The sequence below is a fragment of the Phalaenopsis equestris genome, unplaced genomic scaffold (assembly GCF_001263595.1).
Source record: "Phalaenopsis equestris unplaced genomic scaffold, ASM126359v1 Scaffold216909, whole genome shotgun sequence".
NCBI classification, from domain to species: domain Eukaryota; kingdom Viridiplantae; phylum Streptophyta; class Magnoliopsida; order Asparagales; family Orchidaceae; genus Phalaenopsis; species Phalaenopsis equestris.
The window spans coordinates 174,534-197,598 of record NW_018235487.1 but is presented as its reverse complement, the minus strand read 5'-3'; the positions used below and the strand labels follow the sequence as shown (position 1 = coordinate 197,598).

At 38.0% G+C, this 23,065-nt stretch overlaps 1 protein-coding gene across 2 annotated transcripts in view; it reads right to left on the bottom strand.

Annotated features, from left to right (window-relative positions):
• Positions 1-161: 161 nt before the first annotated feature.
• Positions 162-23,065, bottom strand: part of LOC110037213 (E3 ubiquitin-protein ligase SIS3) — a 46,875-nt gene continuing 23,971 nt past the window's right edge. For both annotated transcript variants that reach the window (XM_020741803.1, XM_020741804.1), the window contains 3 exons: positions 8,368-8,484; positions 8,188-8,301; positions 162-879 (listed from right to left, as the gene is read on the bottom strand). In XM_020741803.1, coding sequence (XP_020597462.1) covers positions 469-879; positions 8,188-8,301; positions 8,368-8,484 — 642 coding nt within the window. In that variant the 3' untranslated portion in view covers positions 162-468. The remainder of the gene's footprint in view (positions 880-8,187; positions 8,302-8,367; positions 8,485-23,065) is intronic.

Below are 23,065 nucleotides of genomic sequence, written 5' to 3'. Positions count from 1 at the left end.
TTTTAGAAAGCTTTGATAATGTTACTAAAAGTGAACGCTCCTACTAAATAACTATACCAAAAGTTTTAAAATGTAAAAATTATTTCGTCAAGGAAAATCAAATCAGCATTAGAAAAACTGAACACTTTCCGCCGAAGACGGATGATTAAGATTTTGTAGCCAAGATATTGCAAGCTGCTAGCCTAAGAGAAACACACCCATCTTCCATTGCGAAAGTATTTCTTATACAGCTTCCACAGCTTAAAACACAAAAAATTAAAGACACAGCATGCTCCTCTACTCCTGAGCTGTGCACACACATGAAACCATAACATCTTCTAGGAGCTGGACCGCATGACAAATACTCAACTCCTCTACTCCTGAGAGGTGCACACACATCGAACCATACCATTTTCTAAGAGCTGCAGCTTTCCGGATGTACATAAGACAAATATGTAGTTACAGAAGAACGCTCATTTAGCGAAGGTTTCATGTTGAGGATCTCTGATCGACTACAACTCGAAGCAGGTTGGGATCCTCAGTGATGCTTTCTGCACTTTCTGAAACAATCACTGGATGCACTGCACTGTCCATGCCAGCACTATGATCAGCTGCACTTCCACCACCGACACCACCCTCAGTCCCTGCAGGGCGTAACAGTCCTTGCAATCGGAGCAGATAGTTCTGACGAACAGGCTGTGATGATCGCACAAAGCGAGTGGCTGCTGTCATCTCCTCGCTAGCTGAGGGTCTTTCCGATTCAGAACGAAGGTTGGAGAGGGCACTCAAGTCCAGATTGGGGAACACTGAGCATCTACACCTGGGGCACCTCACATTTAGCCTTAACCATTGGTCAATACATTCCACATGGAAGTTGTGGGCACATGGGAGACCCCTTACCTGCAAAAAATTGAAAATATTTTCAGCTTTACCACTGGGCCATCTACGATAACAGCAGTTACTTTTATTTCTTTGCTATAAAATGATTGTTTCATAAGAATCTGGCTTTAAGAGACTGTTGTCACGCTTCGCCATCCTCTAAAAATTAGCAAGGCAAGCATGGGATGGAGGATTCCAGAAAAGACCCGATTGTAGAGAGCAATTCAAGGGATTCTAGAAGATTCCACTCAATTCTAGATAATATGAGAAGGAAAGGTTCTAAGGACAACTCAATAATAACCTAGAAAGTTCTAGGGCTATGTATGTATATATGAAGTGTAGAGCACTCTAGAAACTAAGCTATTCCAGAATATTCCCTTGAACTTGTAGGGGGCTATAAATAGGAATTCCTCCCCTCATTTGTAACCATCCAATAAAATCTTCCAAGCTTCCAAGCATTCAAGTGTTGTACTTTTTCTTTCTTAGTGAAGTGTTCTTTTCTCCAATACTTCTCCATGCCCTTCTTCTTAGAGTGTTTTGTGTTTATAAAATCAAGCGTTGTGAGGGTTAAGCTGATTTGGTACCAAGGAAGAGCGCTACAACCATACGGGTGACTTGAGATAAGTTAGTCCGTGACATTATGCCCACAGTGGTCAGTTAGTCGGTAAGTGATAAAAAGCTAGTGATACACACCAATCATCATCCATAAATACACTGTTGATATAAGATCTGAATTTTTTCTTTCATTTTCTCCTGCTACCGAGCCGCACCGCACCTTCCTCTATTGATCGCATGAATCACACAATCGCGCATATATTGCGATCCCGTTGTTGCCGCCTTCCCAATTTGGCTTTCCGCACCTAATCTCCTGCAAGGATTTCATTCCTTTTTCTCTCGTGTGGTTTTACCGACTCTCCACCGCCTCAAATTCCTATATAACTGTAGTTGAAAGGTCAAGCATTACCTCATTATGGCTCCCCACCAGGAACAGTTGATCCCAGTAGCCCCCTCTACCTTTTTGTCGTTCTCCTTGACCTAGCCAAAGGCAAATGACCGAAACTCTCATCCTTCCTTCCGGTCTACCCTCGACAGTAGCTCTGGAGCCTTCTCTGTTGTCGCATCTCTTCCTTCCTTTTTCCTCAATCGCTCGAGCATCGTAAACCCTCCTCTTCCTTCATTTTCTTTTATTTCTATTCTTTTATGCAATTATGTGGTACAACCTCCACGAAAATCATCACGTTAAGATTTGGCACTCTAGTAGTCTTAGCAGGTTGAGCATGATTAGTACACGATGAGTAGGGGAGGGAAGATCCCTAGGAACAAGTATCGCTTCTATAGTAGCTCTCGGAACTCTTGTTGCACAAGCAGCTGCAATGCCTATCCCTTACCCAATCCTAAAAAGACAAAAAATATGAGGCAAGGACAAGTGATGTTGAATACAGAATATAGACTCTAACACCACCCTATCACACCCCGGATTCAAAAGGTGATACATCTCAACAATAAAGTGCATGAGAAAATAAATTTAACATGTTTTGTATTATCAAAGAAAAAATGATAAGTAATAACAGACAAACATAATGAAAGATAAATTTTATTTTATAACTAAAAGTTAAATAACTGATACAACTGAAGGAAAAAAAGAAATAACAGAACGAAACTGAAATAACAATAAGAAAACAACCCAAACCCAAAAAAGAAAATATAATAACTAATACAAAGCCGGAAAAGTAAAATATAAATCTACTCATGTTGGACAGTCCTACAAGTGTTTGAATAAAATATGCAATGCAAAAATATTAATAGGATGAGTTTGACAAATCAAACTCAATAAATAACCGCTATAGTAAAGCATAAATAACAAGGAATTGGGACATGCAATATGAGCAATAAAGATGAACAATTACTATATACATATATAATATCATAAGTTAAACTGTGGTAAACAAAATATGCTCAATTATCTTAGGAAAACAAACAATCATTTCAAATTCGATTAGGCCTTATAATATATAACTTATCAGTTATTTATTATTTAATTTCCATTTATATGATTGGTTTTAACAAACATCCTGAAACTGGGAAGAATAATAACAACCAAAGGAAACCCGATAATTTTCTATAGAGTCGTCACTATGAGTTCACCGGATCGACTATCCAAAATGGATCCACCGACCTATATACCATCGCACAAGCATACTAAATTTTTTTGCATGTATAATATATAAGTAATAAGTTACTTCACACAAACTTGTGACATGACAAAAATTTACATGCAATTTCATAACGTACAATACAAAAAAAGAAAACATTAAAATTGTAGGATTTAATTTATTATGCAAAGAGTTGTACAATAATAAAATAAAGCAGCTAATTATTTCATTATGATCAACAAATAATTCTTATAACAAGCACAAAAAGAAATATATGAAGTGAAATGGGTGGAACTGACAATCCTACAAAATAATTAGAGGTTAGGGGCAAAATAGTTAATATATACTATTGACGTTGTATCCTCAAGGTCAATAAAAATTATATATATATATATATATATACATATTTTTTTTAAACGCCCAAGGACTAATTTTATTGAAATTAAAAAGATACATAGAGCTTGTATGAGAGAACCCAAAAAAAGGTATTCTACCCATACAATACATCAGACACTAGCATCCTAAAAGGATGAAACATAAATAAAAGACAAAAAAAAAGAAAAACAAAACTTGCAGGAAACAAGTTGTTAGGCACAAGCCAGCTTGGTTTTGCCTCTGTCTCTGGTTCTAGGTGCGGAGACAGCTAACAAATTACTGAGTGTCGTTCCATTACCCGAAGTTACTAGAGTATCATCCATTAAGTTCCCAAGCTGAGATGTGCCTCCATTCTTCTTTTTTTTTCTAGATGTGTATATCTGTCATTCCTCATCCGAGGACTGGCTCATCTGATCGGTATGGTCAACAGATTGTTGGGCATATAGGAGAGAATGAGCCCCCAGCTCCTGACTAGCAGTAACAACATTCTGATTCTGAAGAGATTGTAAGCATGTCTCTTCAACACCTGATGCATTTTGGAGATGTGGAGCTTCAATACTATCATTATTATCGGACCCAATTAAACCATCTGTCAATATATCAGTCGGAAGAACAGAGACAGTATTGTCTCCAGTAGTGGGAGGGGGAGGTGACATCGTTTCAACCGGTGTTTCAATAGTCTGTGAAATGCACTCAGGAGCAGAGGAGGGACAGGTATGAGGTGGGGCAGATCCAGAAGCGTTTTTACTTGAAGGTTTTAAATTCGGATGCAATTGATAACATTGAGAAGTAGAATGTCCAAACATACGGCAGTGAGTACAATAAAGTGGTATCTGTTCAAGTTCTGCTTGCTGCCAAAATCTCTGATGTTGTGTGACAATCTATATTTCTCCCGGAAAAAGGTAAAGTAATATCCCTTTCTATCAAAATTCTGGCTTCTGAAGGTCGAGTCAGATTCACTGTAGGTTTGTCAGCTTTAAGGGGTTTACCGTATACCATCGCTAAAGCGAAGAGAAGCTCTTGGTCAAAAAGGTGGATCTTCAAACCTAGGAAGTGCAGCCAAACAGGAATGGTAGGAGGTTCAGTACAAGGGTCAAAATCCACCGTCCATTTTAAAACCTTCATCACCTGGTTTTTTATTCGAAGAACTCTTCTCGCAAACAAATGGATGTAGTCTTCGTCATTTGATAATTGAATAAGAATGTGGCGACCATCCAATTTACCGATCTTCCAACCCCCTTTCAGCTTCATTTGCTCAAAGTCCTCTCGAATTAGCTCAAGTTTAGGGTTTCCATAAAGAAACTTACCTACTAGAAACAGTCGGCAGGGCGCAGCTAGAGTGGAGATATCTGCCTCAGTGAGAAAGATTGCAGGTTTGTCATTTTTACGGGAAGCTTTTTTGAGAAATCTGGTTTCAATGCCAATAGCAAAATTGTCGTGATATCGTTGCGGGAACATATTCGAAAGAGGAGCGGAGACGGGGTTATCACTGGCGAGGGCGGCGGCGTAGGAACGTCCTGAAGCCATGCAACAACAGCTGAGAGCTCAACAACGAAATTCGGGAGAGCCGAACGAAGCCGGGAGCCGTAGAATCGAGGCGCAGCTGACAGACACGCGAACAGTGCGCGACGGACGGGAGCCGCAGAAGCGAGACCGCAGGACACAGACGCGCGTAACAGTGCGCGACGAAGAAACAACGCCAAACAACGTGGATTAAGCGCGATGGAGAAGATACGACGAGGAGATCATGGCGAAACCCTAGCAGAAAGAAATCGGAACAGACGACATCGAGCTGGAAAGATTTGGTGCTTATATATATATATATATATATCATAGTAGAATAAAACGATAACAAAAGAAAAAAAGAAACGAAGGATGGGGAGGGCTTACAATGCCCGTGAGGTCACAGTAGGAGAGGAGGATTTCAATCTGTTGAATTTGGGCAAGAAAAATGAGAAGAAAGGGAGAGAGAGGGGAAGCAATAGAGGTTGGCGGTTGTAGGACGAGCATAGCGATGTGAGACAACAACCAACCCTTTGAACTTTCTTATACAGGGATTTGATGTGGTGGGCTCGAGCATTTAGGGAAGGTGGCAAGTGCGATTCGCGAAACTGACAACAACAATAGGAGAGAAGAAAAGGAAAGAAAATCTCATGGAAGATCGCACATAACTCAAATCTAAATGGCAGTGGCGAGAGGCAAGCGAAAAGGAAAGAAATCGTGAAGATTTCACAGTTCGGAAAGAATGAAGGCATAATTACAATTTAGGAAAGTAGGGAGGCGTCGAGCAGAGAAGGAGAAGAAATTTTGGTTCTTACAATAAGAATCTTTTACATAAATGAAACGTTTTTATCACAATCAAAGATTCGTTAAGTCATAAGTGCACATTCCTTTTAATTCAAAAAAAAAAACAAATTAAATTAGTAGACTATTACGCCAAGTTATTTTAAGATGGTCTCCAATGCATAAAAAACATGTGATAAATGCATAAACTATGAATGATCCACTAACGTGCAAGCCCTTCTGAAAAAAATGTTAATGCCCAAAAGCAGAAAAATCAAGTAAGTTCGACAAATTTTAAAAGTTAAACAAATTTTTCATCTCCCGGAATTCGATCAAAATCATTTCATAAAATTCTATGCATGAAATCGATTAATTACATATAAAGCATCATGCATGAATTGTTAACAGAATGGGAGATATGGAACTTGGAAGTTTTAAGTTTTAATTAAATTAATTTACCATAATTATTGTCCTAATTTTTCCTTAATCTCGTGCAACACTGTAGCTAACTAACCCTTATGTCATCTTATTTCCTTCGTTCGGTCGCCCCCCCTATATGTTCTGTTTCGTGCGACTGAAGATAATCCCACGAGTGCTCTGCTCGAGGCACTATAGCATTCGTGAATATGAAGGGGTAAGCGGCCACCTGGGAGCCATACAACATGATCCAGGGTTCCGGGGCAATTTTTGTAAGCACGAATCCCTCTCATATCATTTGGGACTTTCATTTCCTTTCTCACCCTTCCATTTTGACAGTTGTCTCATTTTTCATCCTTTTCTTGTTTTCGGTATCCATTGGAGGCGTTGAGCTTGTGTCGTAAGCCTAGAAAGTGATTTGCAAGCTTCCATATGAGTTTTAGCATGAAATCAACGAGGGGAAAGTTAAGATTAAGGCGTTAGAAAGAGTTGGAGAGAAAATTGGTGACCTTCAAAAAGTGAATTATGCTGGAAAAAGCTCTTTTGAGGTATATTTCAAGAAATAAAATACATTTTTGGGCTAATGTCTGTAATAAGCCAAATTTTATGAAACATTGTGCTGTCTAGAGGCCCCAAGTTGTCTATATGAGGCGGTGAGCTCGAGACGAGCATGCGGCACACGTTGTGGGATACTCCGCCAAATCAGGTGAAATAATCGAGTCCTAATTTAAGAAAAATAATATTCTATAGGTTTTCATATAAATTTTAGTTGACATGGATGCATTTATAATTTCCCGCATATTGTAAATAAATACCGAAAATTGAAAGTATGAATGTCTGTTTATTTTTCTTATGATATATGTAATGCTATGAACAGGATATGCTACATACGACTATGCTTATGATATGAATGATATTCATTTATTATGTTTTCATACATATCATGCATGTAATCGTTTAGAAATATTTAATACATCAATGATAATTCAAATGTCACAATGAATGTATGAGAAAACTATTACCTGAGTGCTTTCAAGTACATTATGCAGGGATTTAGTATTTTCGACTCCTGATATTTATACGGGAACGAAACTCTGGGAAACATTAGGATTGAGTGGCGACAAAATATTAGGGAACTGTGGATATCAAAGGGTATCAATAACTTCCATGTTGGGGGAAGCCCGACCTTTATCAATAGTTTATATGACATTTAGAACATGATGACTGATGATGAAAAGACATAAAAATAGTTTAGCTCTATACATTAAATAAGTAACATTACTATGAAATGACATTGTTATGATTACATATAATAAATAACCTATGAACATAATTATGAATATGTTTTTAATTATATTTATGATTTCATACTTACGAACTCATACATGTTACACTTTAGCTTTAATTTTTATACTTTGTGCACTCTTTTTATAATATGTACCATGCTAGCATGGTATTACTTGTGCGTATAGACGTATACAATTTCCTACGAAGATGCATGTTATTTCTTTTTCATGTAATAACTCTAATGTTAGTATTGATTTTTTCTCTGAGTTTGTTATTGCTTATTCTTAATTGTTGTCTTCCAGGTAGAGGCAACAAGTACCGAGGAGAGTAGTCAGGTGTGTCTTTATACAGCTTTTGCGCGAGAGATTTGAGAGCTTGTAGATATATATGGGTATATAATTTTATTATATTGGACTTAGCAGCTATGTATAATTTTAATGTTTTGGATAATATGATTTTCATTCTTCCGAGTATGTATATGTATATGAAATGCAATGTATCACGTATATTGTGGCGATCTAGTTAAATTAATCTTATCACCCATTGGGCCATGGTTATATAAGTCAGAACGAATGTTTGTGAGAGTTGGTCTGATCAAATTACCAGCCTCTGTCGCACTATGATTGACCCTACCAAGAGGGTTAGTTGGGGTGTGACAAAAGATGTCTATGATTAGCATGCAAACACTCACTACCATGCCAATAGATACTTATGGCTTAGCTCATCAACAATATATGCCGAGTGCGAACAAATAAATATATAATGGACTGTTATAAAAACTAAACTTTGCCAGGATCATTTTAGAGAACATTACCTCACTCCCCACATGAAACTCTTCAAGGCAGATAGGGCATTCACTGCAATCTGCTGGAACTGCCTTAAGCCTGAACTTTGGAAGCTCCTGAATAAGTGCCTCGACTGCTTCTCTCTATTCAAAATATAAATGGCAAAGTTAAGCAACATTAAATGAAAGTTAACAATCAAAAGCAGATACCTGGGCAGCTGTTAAATAAAGTCCCGGATGATATGTCGTGTCTTGGCTCATTCCTCTTGATTCCTGTCCAGCAGCTTCAAAAGCCCAACCCGGCACACGAATCATGTCAACAAGAACCTAAATTTATGAAAACAAGCACAAGCGAACATTTTAAAAGTTGAAAATGCACACAAATTCAATCTTGCACGCAATCACTTCAGTGATATTGAACAGCAGTCACATACCGACTACAGTTTAACAAGCATACAGTGCAAATAAAAAAAATGTCATCGATCATTTAATCCAACCAAAGAGGTATTGAAATCACATGAAACAACTAATCATGGCGTGCTAACATTCCACACTCTGTCTCCCATTCACTCTTGTTCTGGTGATTTGGAAGAAGTCTTATATCTCCCACCTATACTACATGATCCAGTACCCTCTTCAATTGGATTCCATATTTTCCATGGATCATTATTTACAGTCGGGAGAATCCACAGAGGAAAGTTGGCACTAAAAAAGAGTACCAGGAATACGTCACCACCCCCCCCCCCCCCCCCCCCCCCCCAGCTTAACAATCACTTCAGAGTGGTAAGCATGCTTTCTTATTGGCAGAAAATAAATTTGACACTTTCTTGTGGGGAAATGTCAATTCAGGCCATCTCAATCTTGGGATCTGAAAATTTATTTCTGTATCTAGGTTTAGTTTTTTATTTCAAACTTGATTTGCTAGATTTTCGCCATCTTCTAATTAGATTTAGTTGGAGGAAGACAATACATGCATTTTCTCTAAAGTTCTACAATTTTTTACTGGATCCTAACTTCAATTGCTCAAATGGAACCATATGTTGATGTCAAAAAAGAATCCCCATTCTCTCGTAGCTGTATTTTATTTCTGCACATCAGAATTGACCAAATCAATCATGCCATCCCATATTGTTTAGAAGTTGCATGATCTTTAAAAAACCCCTAGAAGTATATTCGATGGCTGCACCTTTGCAAATAACATCAACTGCTAGAGTTCTTGCAGAAATACATAATATTGCTGACTTTGAGCAAGAAATTTGGATTGGTATTGATTTAAAACAAGTATCCAAAAAAAGTTGTATTTGAAAGTCTTCCATTTTATTTTTGCCATTGCAAAATGCACGGGTATAAAACCTATGATGTTTTATAACTATTGAGGTGGTTGCAAATCTGTAAAAATAATAGAAATATTGTGGGCAAAGCAAAGGTTTTGGAAAAACTTATGGGCATTATAGAATTTTTTTTTTCCTTTTTAAATAAGTGAAACAATAATTTATTTATAACTACCACACTAATAAATTTAATTGTAGAAAGTTATTTTTCACCACAAAAATTTCTAAACAGTAACAAGAAAATTGTAGCCGAATAGAACTAGGACTTTCTAAAGTACCAAAAAAAACTGCTCCAAATGGACTCTAAATTTTCATTATGAACTCAAAAAACTAAACAAGATTAAAATAATGATAAAATGAAAAGCAATGGCAAGTTAAACATGTAAATCCCCCTAAATGATGCAATTGAACCCACTAGAATCTCAAATTGAAAGGGCCAAGGAGCCAACGAATGGTGCCACCCAGTAGAACTTACGAAGTAATTGGTTTATTTACCTAATATGATTGATAATGGCTATAGTGCTAATATTAACATGATTGTTTTGTCTAAAACTGGTGGTGTCTTGATTATAAGAATATTAATAATAAGAGGGGTGAAGATGAAATAGCCCAAAGGTGAAATACCGCTACTTAAAATAGATATTTTGATCTACATGAATTAATTTATATGATGAGCAGATGACAATAAATGCAATCCTTGTCATGTAACCAAAATTAAGACTTTTTATAACCATTAATGAAGAGAATCTTGGGGTGATGATCCTTTGACATAGAGTTTTAAAAAGCTTCTTTCTGAAAAGAGTTTTAAGAACTTTGTGGTTATACTTGAGATAAAGCTAGCATAATCAAAAGCTAAAAATCTTCCTTTTGCACTACTAATTCAAGATTTAATCAGAAACGTAAGAAATCCCTCTACTACTAAAGGAAATGTTGTAAGATGCCAAAGCTTGAACACATAGTTTTGCTTGAACAAATGGTTCAAGCAAAAATATGGCATCAGATTTGTCAATTCCAATTCATCCATGAAGATTTCCCTATGCCAATGCTTTGTTCCATGTTTATTTGTATATGACAACTGCTTCAGAATATTGGGAATACATTTTGATACCGGAGTTAGTCCAAACTACAGTTGGGAAAGCACATATTATTACTCACAGCAAATAAGGTTATAATCAAATGCTCTTAAAAGGGAATTACAACAATAGACAATAGCAAACTCAATTAAAACATATCCCAAGAGTGGTGACTGGTAAAAGAGGTTAGGAGTGGTCGTGGGTGCGATCGGGAAGGAGAAGGGGAAGGGTAAGGGGAAGGGGAAGGGGAGTGCTGGTTGGCGGCAGGAAGGAGGTTGGAAGATGTGGACTGCGGTGTGGAGGTTATACATGGTTGAGATAGCAATAGGAGGCAGGAAAACGGTTCAACAAGCGTGGGACAACGACAATGATGTGGGGGATGGGGTACCAGAAGGCTGGTACAATGATTAGGTGGCAGAGAAAGGTTGGCTGGGTGTTGGAAGGTGAAGGTGAGGGATCGAAGTTAGGTGGAAGGTGGCTGCCGGGAAAAATTCAGGTTGGTTTTCGAGTGGTTGCAACAAATAGAGTGACGGAGGCAGTGGAGGGAAGGTTGCAAAGGAGTAGAAAGATCGAGGATAGCTATCACCTCAGGTGAGATAGAGTTGGAGCACCTCTTGTTGTCAGATATAGCCCTCGAAGGAAAACCTGGATGCTGACGGTTTTCCTGACAGAAAACTCAATCAAAAACTGACCAAGAACGCATAAAATAACATATAAATAGTTTTAGAGTAAAGAGGAGTTGACCTTACTCCAAATAGGAGGGAACCGTGCGCTAAGGAGGTCCCCTTGATCTTGATTCTGCCAGGATCGAGTCGAACTCATGCGACTTGTACAACACCCGTGCGGGAATCAACGCCCACGCACTGACGAGTGGAGGCACCCCCTCACCAACGGGTATAGGTGCCCCCGCGCCAGCATCAATCTCGCAGGGTTGGGGGAGCTTCGACCTCATCTCTCAAAGTCGAAGCCTTTGCTTGTTGGTTTCCGGTGATGGAGCTAGTGTGACCTTCAGGGCTAAAGGTCTTCAACTGTGACCCAAGAAGCTCGTGGATCCCATTGACGATAGCACCGTCTCCCAAAACACTTGAAGAGCTTTCCCCATTTGCGAGCAACAACTCATATCAATGCAATCCTCTAAGATTTCACTAGTGAATTGAACTGGGTTTGCATGTCACATATATATTGTTCAATCCTCCAAAAGTAACCCAAGAATGGCTCAACCTGATCTGAAGTGAGGGTAGCCTGAATCTCCCAGAATGGTGGCAACCATGGCGGTAAACTATCGAATAGAATTTTTTGAAACTACCTCTGTAGGGGTTGCTTTATGTCTGATGTCGGCGACTCAGTCCTGTCATCTTCTATCGCCATCAAGACTGATCCCACCGTCACGTCTCTGCTAGTATGTCCACATATGTGATCTCGAACTTCACATGAACTCAAAGGACGATGCGCTTAATATCTTTGGTGGTAAGTGTTTTTGAAGCCATCGTACAGAGTCCTTCGATCAAACTGTCATGGCCTCCAAAATAAAAGTTGGCAGGCGTCCATGAGCACCACGTTGCACCACCCCTGATCCTACAACTGACTTCCAATCGAAAACTGCACGAGACACTTCTTGTCAATGTTGATTCAAACACGTCAGAGAATACGATCAAAAATGTCTCCAAGTCATGAGGCTCAACTTCACCATCTGTGCAAATGCTACGTTCTTGATGCTCCTCTCATCGATGATGAGACTGCTTATCTTTACTTTTATAATGAAACGAGTGTAGAATAAGTTGTGACGAAGTCACTATTGCACCTTCGTATTCTCAGTTTATAGGACCCTTCAAACCACGATCATCTCGCCCTTATTCATTGGAAGATAAAGCACCACACCGTGTTCGTCAGCTGCCTCTTTGTCACTAACCTGCTCCACTACATTATGTTCGGTAAAGTACACAACTCGGCTCATCAGGCAACTGGAACCGATGTGCCCAAATCCATGATATCTGAAGCATTTTATGGGTCGGAATTTTGTGGGTGTGCTACTCTTCTCAGGCTTCTAACTTGAGTGGATCTGTCCTTATCCTGACTAGTCTTCTCAACTCCCTGAGATATCTCCTGCTGATGTCTCCAACTATGAGTGGTTGTCAGAATGGAAGCAGTTGTTTACTCTGTTTATATTGTCTCTCCACCTTCAATTCTCAGGTTTGGACATCTTCCAGTGACCAATAGGGTTGCAACTACACAATGAAGCAGATAGCTGGCGTCAGGCCCGCCAAATATCTGGCTATGATATGTTTCTCTGGCTCGACCAACTTACACCAGCCACAACTAGTCAAACTATATCATGAACTTCTCCACCGATAAGGTCTTTGTTGTAGGTGATGGTCTCAAAAACATAATCTGGTGATAATGAGGTGGTAGATATTTTCTTTGCATCTCCATCCTTATCTTCTCTCACTTCGTAATTTTGTCATTGTCTTCTCTTTCTGTCTATGCAAATTTACCCATCACAGGAAGTGCTCTTTTCTCAATTTGATGGTTGCAAGCTTCGCCCTCTTATCTTGTGGAACTTTGCTATACTTGAAGATTCTCTCAACAGACAGTAGTCATTCGATGAAATCGTTCGGATCCATACCCCATCAAACTCTAGTTGATCCAATTTTATTCTGAAATCTGTCCCCCATATGTTGTTTCTTCTCTTGGCCTCCTCCGACAATGAATTTCGAAGTGTTGGGGCCTACCTTCCTCATCAATGAAGTCCTCCATATGGAAGGGATTCAAATCCTCCTCCCTTTCTCCTCTTCGATTTTCTATATCAAGGTCGAGAGTAATCTCCCCCTAGGTCTTGTCATCAATCTCTACAAGTCTCTGCTAAAGTCAAAGGACATCTCGCTCTATCCCGAGTAAGTTCAGGCATGTATTCTTGATGGCATGGCTGGGTTTTGGGGGATTGAAAGAGGGTATTGAAGACGTGAATGATAAATTTTTGGTTGGGGTGGCTTGGGTATGACGGATGCTAGGAAACTTTTAGATAGGACCAAAATTAAGCTAGCTCTGATATCAAATGATACTCGAGTTTACCCAAACCACAATAAGTAAAGAACATATTATTACTCAAAGCAAATAGGATTACAATGAAACGATCTCAAAAGAGAAATAAAACAATAAACATAAACAAGCTCAACTAAAGCATATCCCAAGAGTGGTGACCGGTAAAAAGGATGAGAGTGGTCGTATTACGTGTCAGAGTTTGCGACCTTGAGCGGATATGTGATTGGGTAGAGAACAAGGATCGTCCTTGCGTGCTCTACCTATGTTGGTAATATTATAGGATACTTCGAGGGATCCTCGACCTCTTTAGTTGGTTTAATTCGAGAAAAACCACAACTCTCAATTAACACAAGGTTGAAATAATACTTATCAGATAATCTTCATTATTGGCCTCAAGCTAATAAATAGTCGAACAACCTTTGGATGGAATATGCAATAACGTATTCTTATGGAAAGGAAAGTTATAATCGCATAATTCTAGCACCAATTTATTGAAAGGAAATTACATTGATTGAAATAACATTAATGTAATTATTGATGGTAAGCATCAATCACTCTCATCCCCTGATTCTTGGTCCATGAAAACTCTTCCCTCTTTAAAAATTTCCTTGTCCTCAAGGAAAAAACGTTTCTTCAATTCTGTCAGATTCTCCCATGTGGACTCGGCAGGAGAAAAATTTTGCCAATGAACAAGTACTTCAATTTCTCCACCTTTTGTGCGAGTTTCCAGAATAGCTTGAGGAAATGGGAATACCGATAAGGCTTGAATGAGATTGGATTGGCTCCATTTTCCCACGGAATTTTGTGGTCTTGAGATCGTTGAGGTGGCAAGCCTTGAATCTCTTGAAATATAGCCGAATGTTGATTCAAAATAGCAAAATAGCCATTAAATCTGCAAAATAGCCATTAAATCTGGATTTAAATTGGTTGCTGCAACTTCTTGCTTCTCTCCCAACTTTAAGGAATTGAATTGTAATAAAAAAGCTCTTTTTCGTTTCCGCAATTGCTCCTCTAGATCACGATCAGCCATGATTTTATTGCTCGGCCCTATGGTCCCACGTAACTCTATTGTTTCCCCTCCCACCAAAACCACATCCATAGATCATTGAATTCCCAAATAATTGGACCCAATTTTTTAAGTCATTGAGTTCCAAAAACAGCATCACATCCTTCCACTGGTAAAAGGTAAAAATCTATGTGGAATTGAACCTTTTGCACTAAAATAGGGAGTCTTTCACACAATCCTTCACTTTTCATCTTATTTCCATCTGCCACTTGAACCGAGAATTCTCTTTTCTTTGTAGGATAAATTCTCATTTTGGTAACTAAAATTCAAAAAGTTATGAGTGCTACCGGAATCCACCAATATTGTAACCCCAGAATCTCCAATTTTTCCAAAAAAAATGCATGGTCTGAAGTGTTGTATTTTATGAAATAACATGGAAACTAATTTCGGAAATCTCTTCTTCCGCTTCCTCCTCTATGGTGATCTCCTCCAACTGCTTATCAAAATGTCTTTCACACAATCCTTAATGTAATTATTAATGGTAAGCATGAATCACTCCCATCCCCTGATTCTTGGTTTCTAGCAGGTCGTGGGTGCAATTAGGAAGGTGAAGGGGAGTGCTGGTCGGCTGCAAAAAGAAAGTTGGGGGATGTGAACTGCGGTGTGCAGGTTGTACGTGGTGGGACAGCGATTAGGTGGCAGGGAACTAGTTCGGCAAGGTTGGGACAACAACTATGATGTGGGGAAGGGATTCCGGGAGGCTGGGACAGCAATTAGGTGATAGAAGAGGGATTGGTTGGATGCTGAAAAGCAGTGGTGAGAAATGGCAGCAAAGTGGGAGGGAGTTAGGTGCTAGGCGGCTACAGGATAATAACAAGAAGGTTGTTTTCAGAGTGGTTGCAGCAAATACGATAATGGCGGCAGTGAAGAGAAGGTTGTGAAGGAGTAGAAAGGTCAAGAATAATCATCAACTCATATAAGCTATAGTCGGAGCACCACTCGTCATCGGATACAGCGCTATAAGGGAAACCATGAACTCCGACGGAAGTCTTGCTAGAAAAATTAATAAATACTAAACTAGAATGCACAAAATAACAGATAAATAGTTTTAGGATAAAGAGTGGGCCCCACTATAGGTAGAAGGGAAGCATGCGCTAAGGAAGTCCACCCAATCCAATTGCATCTGGATCGAGATGAACCTATATGGTAATTATCGAGCCCGTGCGCTGGACTTAGCCCCATCCCCTGATTCTTGGTTTCTAGCAGGTCGTGGGTGCAATTAGGAAGGTGAAGGGGAGTGCTGGTCGGCTGCAAAAAGAAAGTTGGGGGATGTGAACTGCGGTGTGCAGGTTGTACGTGGTGGGACAGCGATTAGGTGGCAGGGAACTAGTTCGGCAAGGTTGGGACAACAACTATGATGTGGGGAAGGGATTCCGGGAGGCTGGGACAGCAATTAGGTGATAGAAGAGGGATTGGTTGGATGCTGAAAAGCAGTGGTGAGAAATGGCAGCAAAGTGGGAGGGAGTTAGGTGCTAGGCGGCTACAGGATAATAACAAGAAGGTTGTTTTCAGAGTGGTTGCAGCAAATACGATAATGGCGGCAGTGAAGAGAAGGTTGTGAAGGAGTAGAAAGGTCAAGAATAATCATCAACTCATATAAGCTATAGTCGGAGCACCACTCGTCATCGGATACAGCGCTATAAGGGAAACCATGAACTCCGACGGAAGTCTTGCTAGAAAAATTAATAAATACTAAACTAGAATGCAGAAAATAACAGATAAACAGTTTTAGGATAAAGAGTGGGCCCCACTATAGGTAGAAGGGAAGCATGCGCTAAGGAAGTCCACCCAATCCAATTGCATCTGGATCGAGATGAACCTATATGGTAATTATCGAGCCCGTGCGCTGGACTTAGCCCCATCCCCTGATTCTTGGTTTCTAGCAGGTCGTGGGTGCAATTAGGAAGGTGAAGGGGAGTGCTGGTCGGCTGCAAAAAGAAAGTTGGGGGATGTGAACTGCGGTGTGCAGGTTGTACGTGGTGGGACAGCGATTAGGTGGCAGGGAACTAGTTCGGCAAGGTTGGGACAACAACTATGATGTGGGGAAGGGATTCCGGGAGGCTGGGACAGCAATTAGGTGATAGAAGAGGGATTGGTTGGATGCTGAAAAGCAGTGGTGAGAAATGGCAGCAAAGTGGGAGGGAGTTAGGTGCTAGGCGGCTACAGGATAATAACAAGAAGGTTGTTTTCAGAGTGGTTGCAGCAAATACGATAATGGCGGCAGTGAAGAGAAGGTTGTGAAGGAGTAGAAAGGTCAAGAATAATCATCAACTCATATAAGCTATAGTCGGAGCACCACTCGTCATCGGATACAGCGCTATAAGGGAAACCATGAACTCCGACGGAAGTCTTGCTAGAAAAATTAATAAATACTAAACTAGAATGCAGAAAATAACAGATAAACAGTTTTAGGATAAAGAGTGGGCCCCACTATAGGTAGAAGGGAAGCATGCGCTAAGGATGTGTCGACTGGTGGAGGCGATTTTGCACTGTCACGACCTGACCCGAGGTTTGGAATTAATTAAAATTGTAATAAACAGTTAGACTGTGAAAATCAATTATCTGTTATTTTATTTTTTATTACTAACAATTTAATATTCAAATATACATGAAAGAGACGCTAAAGAAAACAATTAAAATTAACAAGTAAAAAATTATACATTTATGATTGTTGTTCTAGCCTCCTATACACATTTGCTCATCTTCTATTCATCTTATTTAAATGCTTAAAATTTAAAAATAATATGAAAACAACATAGTGAGTTATCTAAAGATAACCCAAGAATAATCATAGTTCTAAACTACAGTAACCCAATGAAAGAAATCAATATGCATGCTAGTTTTTCATATCTATAGGAAATCATATAATATGCTAGTCTTTTATATCTTCATAAGAAATCTTATATATAATAATGCATGTATCAATGACCCTTTTCTAAATGAAAATGTTCAAGTCTTCTTTATGCACTTATTTTATCTTTACTTTTTTTTTATACTCTTTGCATGCATATTTATCTCGATGAGAATCACCGTCAACAAAACCTGACACATCCTTGACCAATATTGTCTCGTCGGTATAGCGGTTAGCGATGTAAATAGCATAATCGTCTAGTATAGAAAGACCCTTACCTGCCTTCTAGTCAATATTATCTCGTCGGCACAACGGTTAGCAATGTAAATATCACAATTGTATAGTGAGGTAAACTTTGGTCTACTGGCCTCTGACTGATATTATCCTGTCGACACAGCGGTTAGTAAACTAACCATCATAATTGCCCCTTGATTGTAAGCACATTGGTACACTAGTGTCCCTAACCATTAGGTGGTGAAATCCTCCTTTGAACATGCACATACAAATATTCATACATAAATTATTTCATTCTTCATAACATACATTATTCTGAGATATCTCCATGCATCTTCTAACATGCATATCTACTCAGCTGTGAAATTATTCATCATGCATCTCTCGTACTATGTATATTTTATCTCATGCATATCTTGCACATCATATATATCAAACAAATCATACATCTTATGCATATCTTTCATACATATTTTGTATATCCTTTCTATCATACATATATTTCTATCTAACAATATGAAAAATTTACTGTAATAAAAGTTTACCAAATTAAAACTACATGTAATCAACATATATTTTGAAATAAAGAAAATTACAGAAATTTAGAAATATAATTATTTGCCTCAGTTGTCACGCTAAATTCTTAATCTTGAATAACTAGGTGGACATTGCAATAACCTTTATATTAATCTTAATAACCTATTGAATAGAAAATAAAACTTTAAGATTCAAGTGATTTCCATTAATCAAATTATTGTTCTTAAGTTAGCAAATGATTATTTTATCGAAAATTTACGGAGCGGTCCTGCAGCTACCTTCCACACTCTTGTATTGAACTCGCCGTCTCGAGTAAACAGCCTGAAATCTGTAAATATCTTAAGATTTTATGAATTTTCGGCTCATAAAGTAATTTAACCCAAATAAATAACTTTCTTATACCTCAAATAGGCTTCTCGGCACAAGTCCAAACTTTCGCAGCTGCAAAAACTTCTAATTCTCCTCCTATCTTATCAATCCTCTCTTCTCTTTCACTGATTGTGTGTTAAGGCCCTTACGAAAACTAGTAAACAACTTACAATGCTTTCGACACAAGTTCAGCGCCTTTGATAGCTACTAAAAAAGAACAAGCATAAAAAATGAGGCAAATCTTAAAATGAAAGTAAGAACGAAATGAAAGTTTCAAATGGCGCTAAAATCAATTTTTCACTTATTGATTTCGTCTCAAAACACGGAATCGCGGCCTAGGCTCTCGACAAGCCGCTCTCCTACTGCAGGTGCCGCTGCGGTTCGCAGTTGTGCTCTGCTCGCGACTTTAACTTCAAGAGCCACTCAAAAGCCCTTCTGTCAAGAGCGAACGAGATAGGGAGAAGGAAATTGGGAGGGGAGGAATTTGAAGCTTTGTAGAGTCCCATTTGATCGAACCAATGATAAATATCGTGAGGTAAGTCGGTGGCTACTGTGCATGTATAGGAGATTAGGAACAATAAGGGTTCCATTAAAGTTACTTAAACTTGTAGCTTTCAAATCTTATATCTCCAAATTCAATCAAAATAAATATATTATATTTTATATTGAATTGATCGATTTGACGAATAGAATTTTATCTAAGAGAAGTAAAATTTGGGGTATATTTTAAGTCGTCAAAATTTTGTTGTTTTCTCTATATATCTAACAAGGATGAAACATAAAGTTATTATAAAAGTCTGTTTCTTAATAAGTGTTATAAAGCATGTGAGATAAACAACACATCTGATAAATCCAACATAGCACCTAAAAGATAATTCATCCATCAAATTATGCATCAACACCAGTGGCAACATGCACATTAGGTTCCTGATGAGTTAAGGAATAAACTCTTGGGCAAATATTCTGCCTTAGTTTCTTCTTATAAGTCACAGCACCAGCTTCTGTTATCCTCTACTGACCACTTCTAGAAGTAGATTCTTTATGAAGATTCTTCAAAGATGGATTTCTTCCTTGCTTAACATCTGATGTAGATTTCTAAATAGAATTAGGACACTTTCTACTTTGATATTCTAGTTGTTTGCATAGTAACACACATTCATGCTAAATAGACATTCATCATGATGTTACTTCCCACACTTAACATAAGGTTGTATAGCGTTCTTGGCAGCCTGGCTAGTAGCTCCACCAGTGTAAGACTTTATCTTCTTCTCAATAAACTCCTTCTGAATGAATTTTTAGTGTCGCTTCTTCTGAGCTCTCCCTCTTATGCAAATTTCTACGCTTTTAAGCCTATTGGAAATCAATCTCCACCTGCCTAGCCCTCTCCACTAGTACTGAATAGTCTTTAAGCCCGAATGGCACTAGTGGTTGCTTGATCGAATCCTTCAATCCAAAAAGAAATTTGTGGCATTTCTCCTCTGTATTTGGAACGAGCTGTGGTGCATATCTATCTCGATAACATAGTGAACCCCGCTTCATACTGCATAACTAATCGATCTCCTTGCACCAACCTAATGAATTTATCTTGCATCTGTCTCCTAGTTGACAGTGGTAAGAAACAATCTCTGAAAGTTCTAACAAACTCATCCCACTGCACCAAGTGGTTAGTTCTACCTCCAAACTTTTCCTGAATCTGACATTGCCACCATTTTTGAGCATTACCTTCAAAGATAAATATGGCAAGGTGACTCTCCTCTATAGCAAACATAACCTATCAATAATCTTCTCCACTTTCAATAACCAATTTTTAGCTTCCACCAGCCCTCCTGCTTTAGAAATAAAGGTGGTCTCATATCTTGAAAGAGCTTCAATTATTTACCAATTGTTGCTCCACTGCTACTCATTTGAGATTGAGAATTCTTAATCAATTGAGTCACAACATTCATCATACAGAGAAGTCACTAGCATTAACTGTGACATTCTATGTTACAACAAAGTCTACATTATCACCTCTGATCTCTTCCTCATGATCATCCATAATTCTGAAATAACAACGATATAATTTAATTAAACTCAATTATAGTTTTTTACATTTTATTATTTATAACTTAATTATCCTATTGGCTCTTTTATTAAGATTCATGTTGATTAATCTAGACCTCTTGCTATGATACCACTTTTTTCATGACCCATTCGGGGCTTGGAATTAATCAAGACAAGAACAGACGATCGATTGTGAAAATCAAATTTCTATTATTCTATTTCTATTACTAACTGTTTAATATTCAAACAAACATGAAAAAGGCACTAAAGAAACCAATTAAAAGTAACAATTAGAATTTTGTACCTTTCTGATTGTTCTCACCTCCTATACATATTTGTTCATCTTCTATTCATTTTGTTCAAATACTTAAAATCTAAAAATAATATTAAAGCAACATAATGAATTATTTAAAGATAACTCATAAGTAATCACAGTTCTAAACCACAGTAACCCAAGAAAAGAAATCAATATGTGGTCTTTCATATTTTCATAAGAAATCTTATAAATAGTGCATGTATCAATAATCCTTTCCTAATTAAAATATTTAAGTCTTCTCTATGTATTTGCTTTAAAGATTTTTACTTTACATTCTTTACATACATATCTGCCTTTGTAAATATCACTGTCAACAAAACCTATCACACTCTTGGCCAATATTATCCCATTGACATAGAGGTTAGCGATGTAAAAATCACAATCAACAAAGATACAAATGCCCTTACATGCCTCCAATCCGATATTATTCCGTCGATACAGTGGTTAGCAATGTAAACATCTCAATTGTTTGGGGAAGTAAGCTCTGGTATACTCGTCTCTGACCGATATTATCTCATCAGCACAGCAGTTAGTGAACTAACAATCATAATTGTCTGAGTTTTTTTCAATCAAATGTTGGAGAATAATGAAACATTTAAAGGTAATATAAACAAAAAATATTATCACATTGGTAAGAAAAAAAAACTTGTAATAAAATTTATCATAACCAAAGCTCAACTATTCTTGGGCTAAATCTCAAGATCTAAATTCTTTTTTCCAAGTTTTACTATAATACATGTTTAGAAAGGTTTTAAATCTTTAAAAGATTCACTGGTCATTTACCCCCACTTCAATAATTAAAGATAATATTAAACAGGGTTATTCTCTCTTTAGATGAAGTCAAAAAAAATTTTAAACTTAATGTTAATACTAATATTAGATCTGAAGGGTTTTTTATTCTATCAAGTTCGGTATAATTTTCTTCAACATGATCTTAATGATGTTAGTTCTCTTTTATTTTTGGTCAGAATAATTCTTAAAATGGCCGTGAATTCTTTAATTCTATTTTAGGTGATTTCTTGGTAAGTAAGAGCATCCTCTATCATAGCTCATGTGCGGACATACATCAGCAAAATGGAGTAGCTGAGAGAAAACTGACATTTTCTCGAAGCAACTTACTCTCTTATGTTTCAATCTAATGTCCCAAAAATTTTTTGAAAAGATGTCATGCTTACCACTGCCTATCTCATCAATATAATTCACACAAAAATTCACAACTTTAGAACTTCACAAGCAATTTTGATGTCATGTTTTCTTGCCAACCAATTTTTCACCACTCTTGAACCTAAAATTTTTGGATGCACGACCTTTGTTCGGAACAGTACCCCTAATCCTAGGTCTATAAAATGTGTCTTCCTCGGAAATTCTGCCACTTAAAAAGGTTATTGGTGTTTTGATACTACCATAAATAAACTTTATATAAGTTTCGACGTCTCCTTCTTTGAAAATATTTCCTACTTCTCTGTCACGTCCTCAAGTGAGGGGGAGCTTTATTTCTTGTACACTATTCCTTATCTGATCCATTCTCCAACCACTATATCCGATGAGCCATCTTTCCCTTTGGATCAAACACCTACCAAACGACAAGAACCTCCTCCCATTTTTCGTGTCTATACTCGACGCACTCAATTTCCAACTCTGGAGCCTAGTACTCCTTTACAGGACCTGGAATCCACTCCGAGTGACATCCCCAGAATTGACACCACTCCAAATGCGGAGGTGAGTTCTCTTGTTGATGTATGTAATCAGACAAGCTCTCTTTATTCCATGGAATAATATCTCTTTCCACAGTGTATCGCCAACCTATAACGCGTTTGCTACTGACCTGACGAATCATCACCTTCCATCTACTTTGAAGCAGCATTAGCTGACCATTAGCTGACCCTTCCTAGAAAACTGCAGTAATGGATAAAATAAATGCCCTTCAGCGAAATCAAACATGGATGTTGTGGACTTTCCTCTAAGTAAAAATGCAGCGAGGTGTCGCTACAATTTTAGCACTAAATTTAACTTTGATAAATCCTTTAAACATAAGAAGGCGTAATTAGT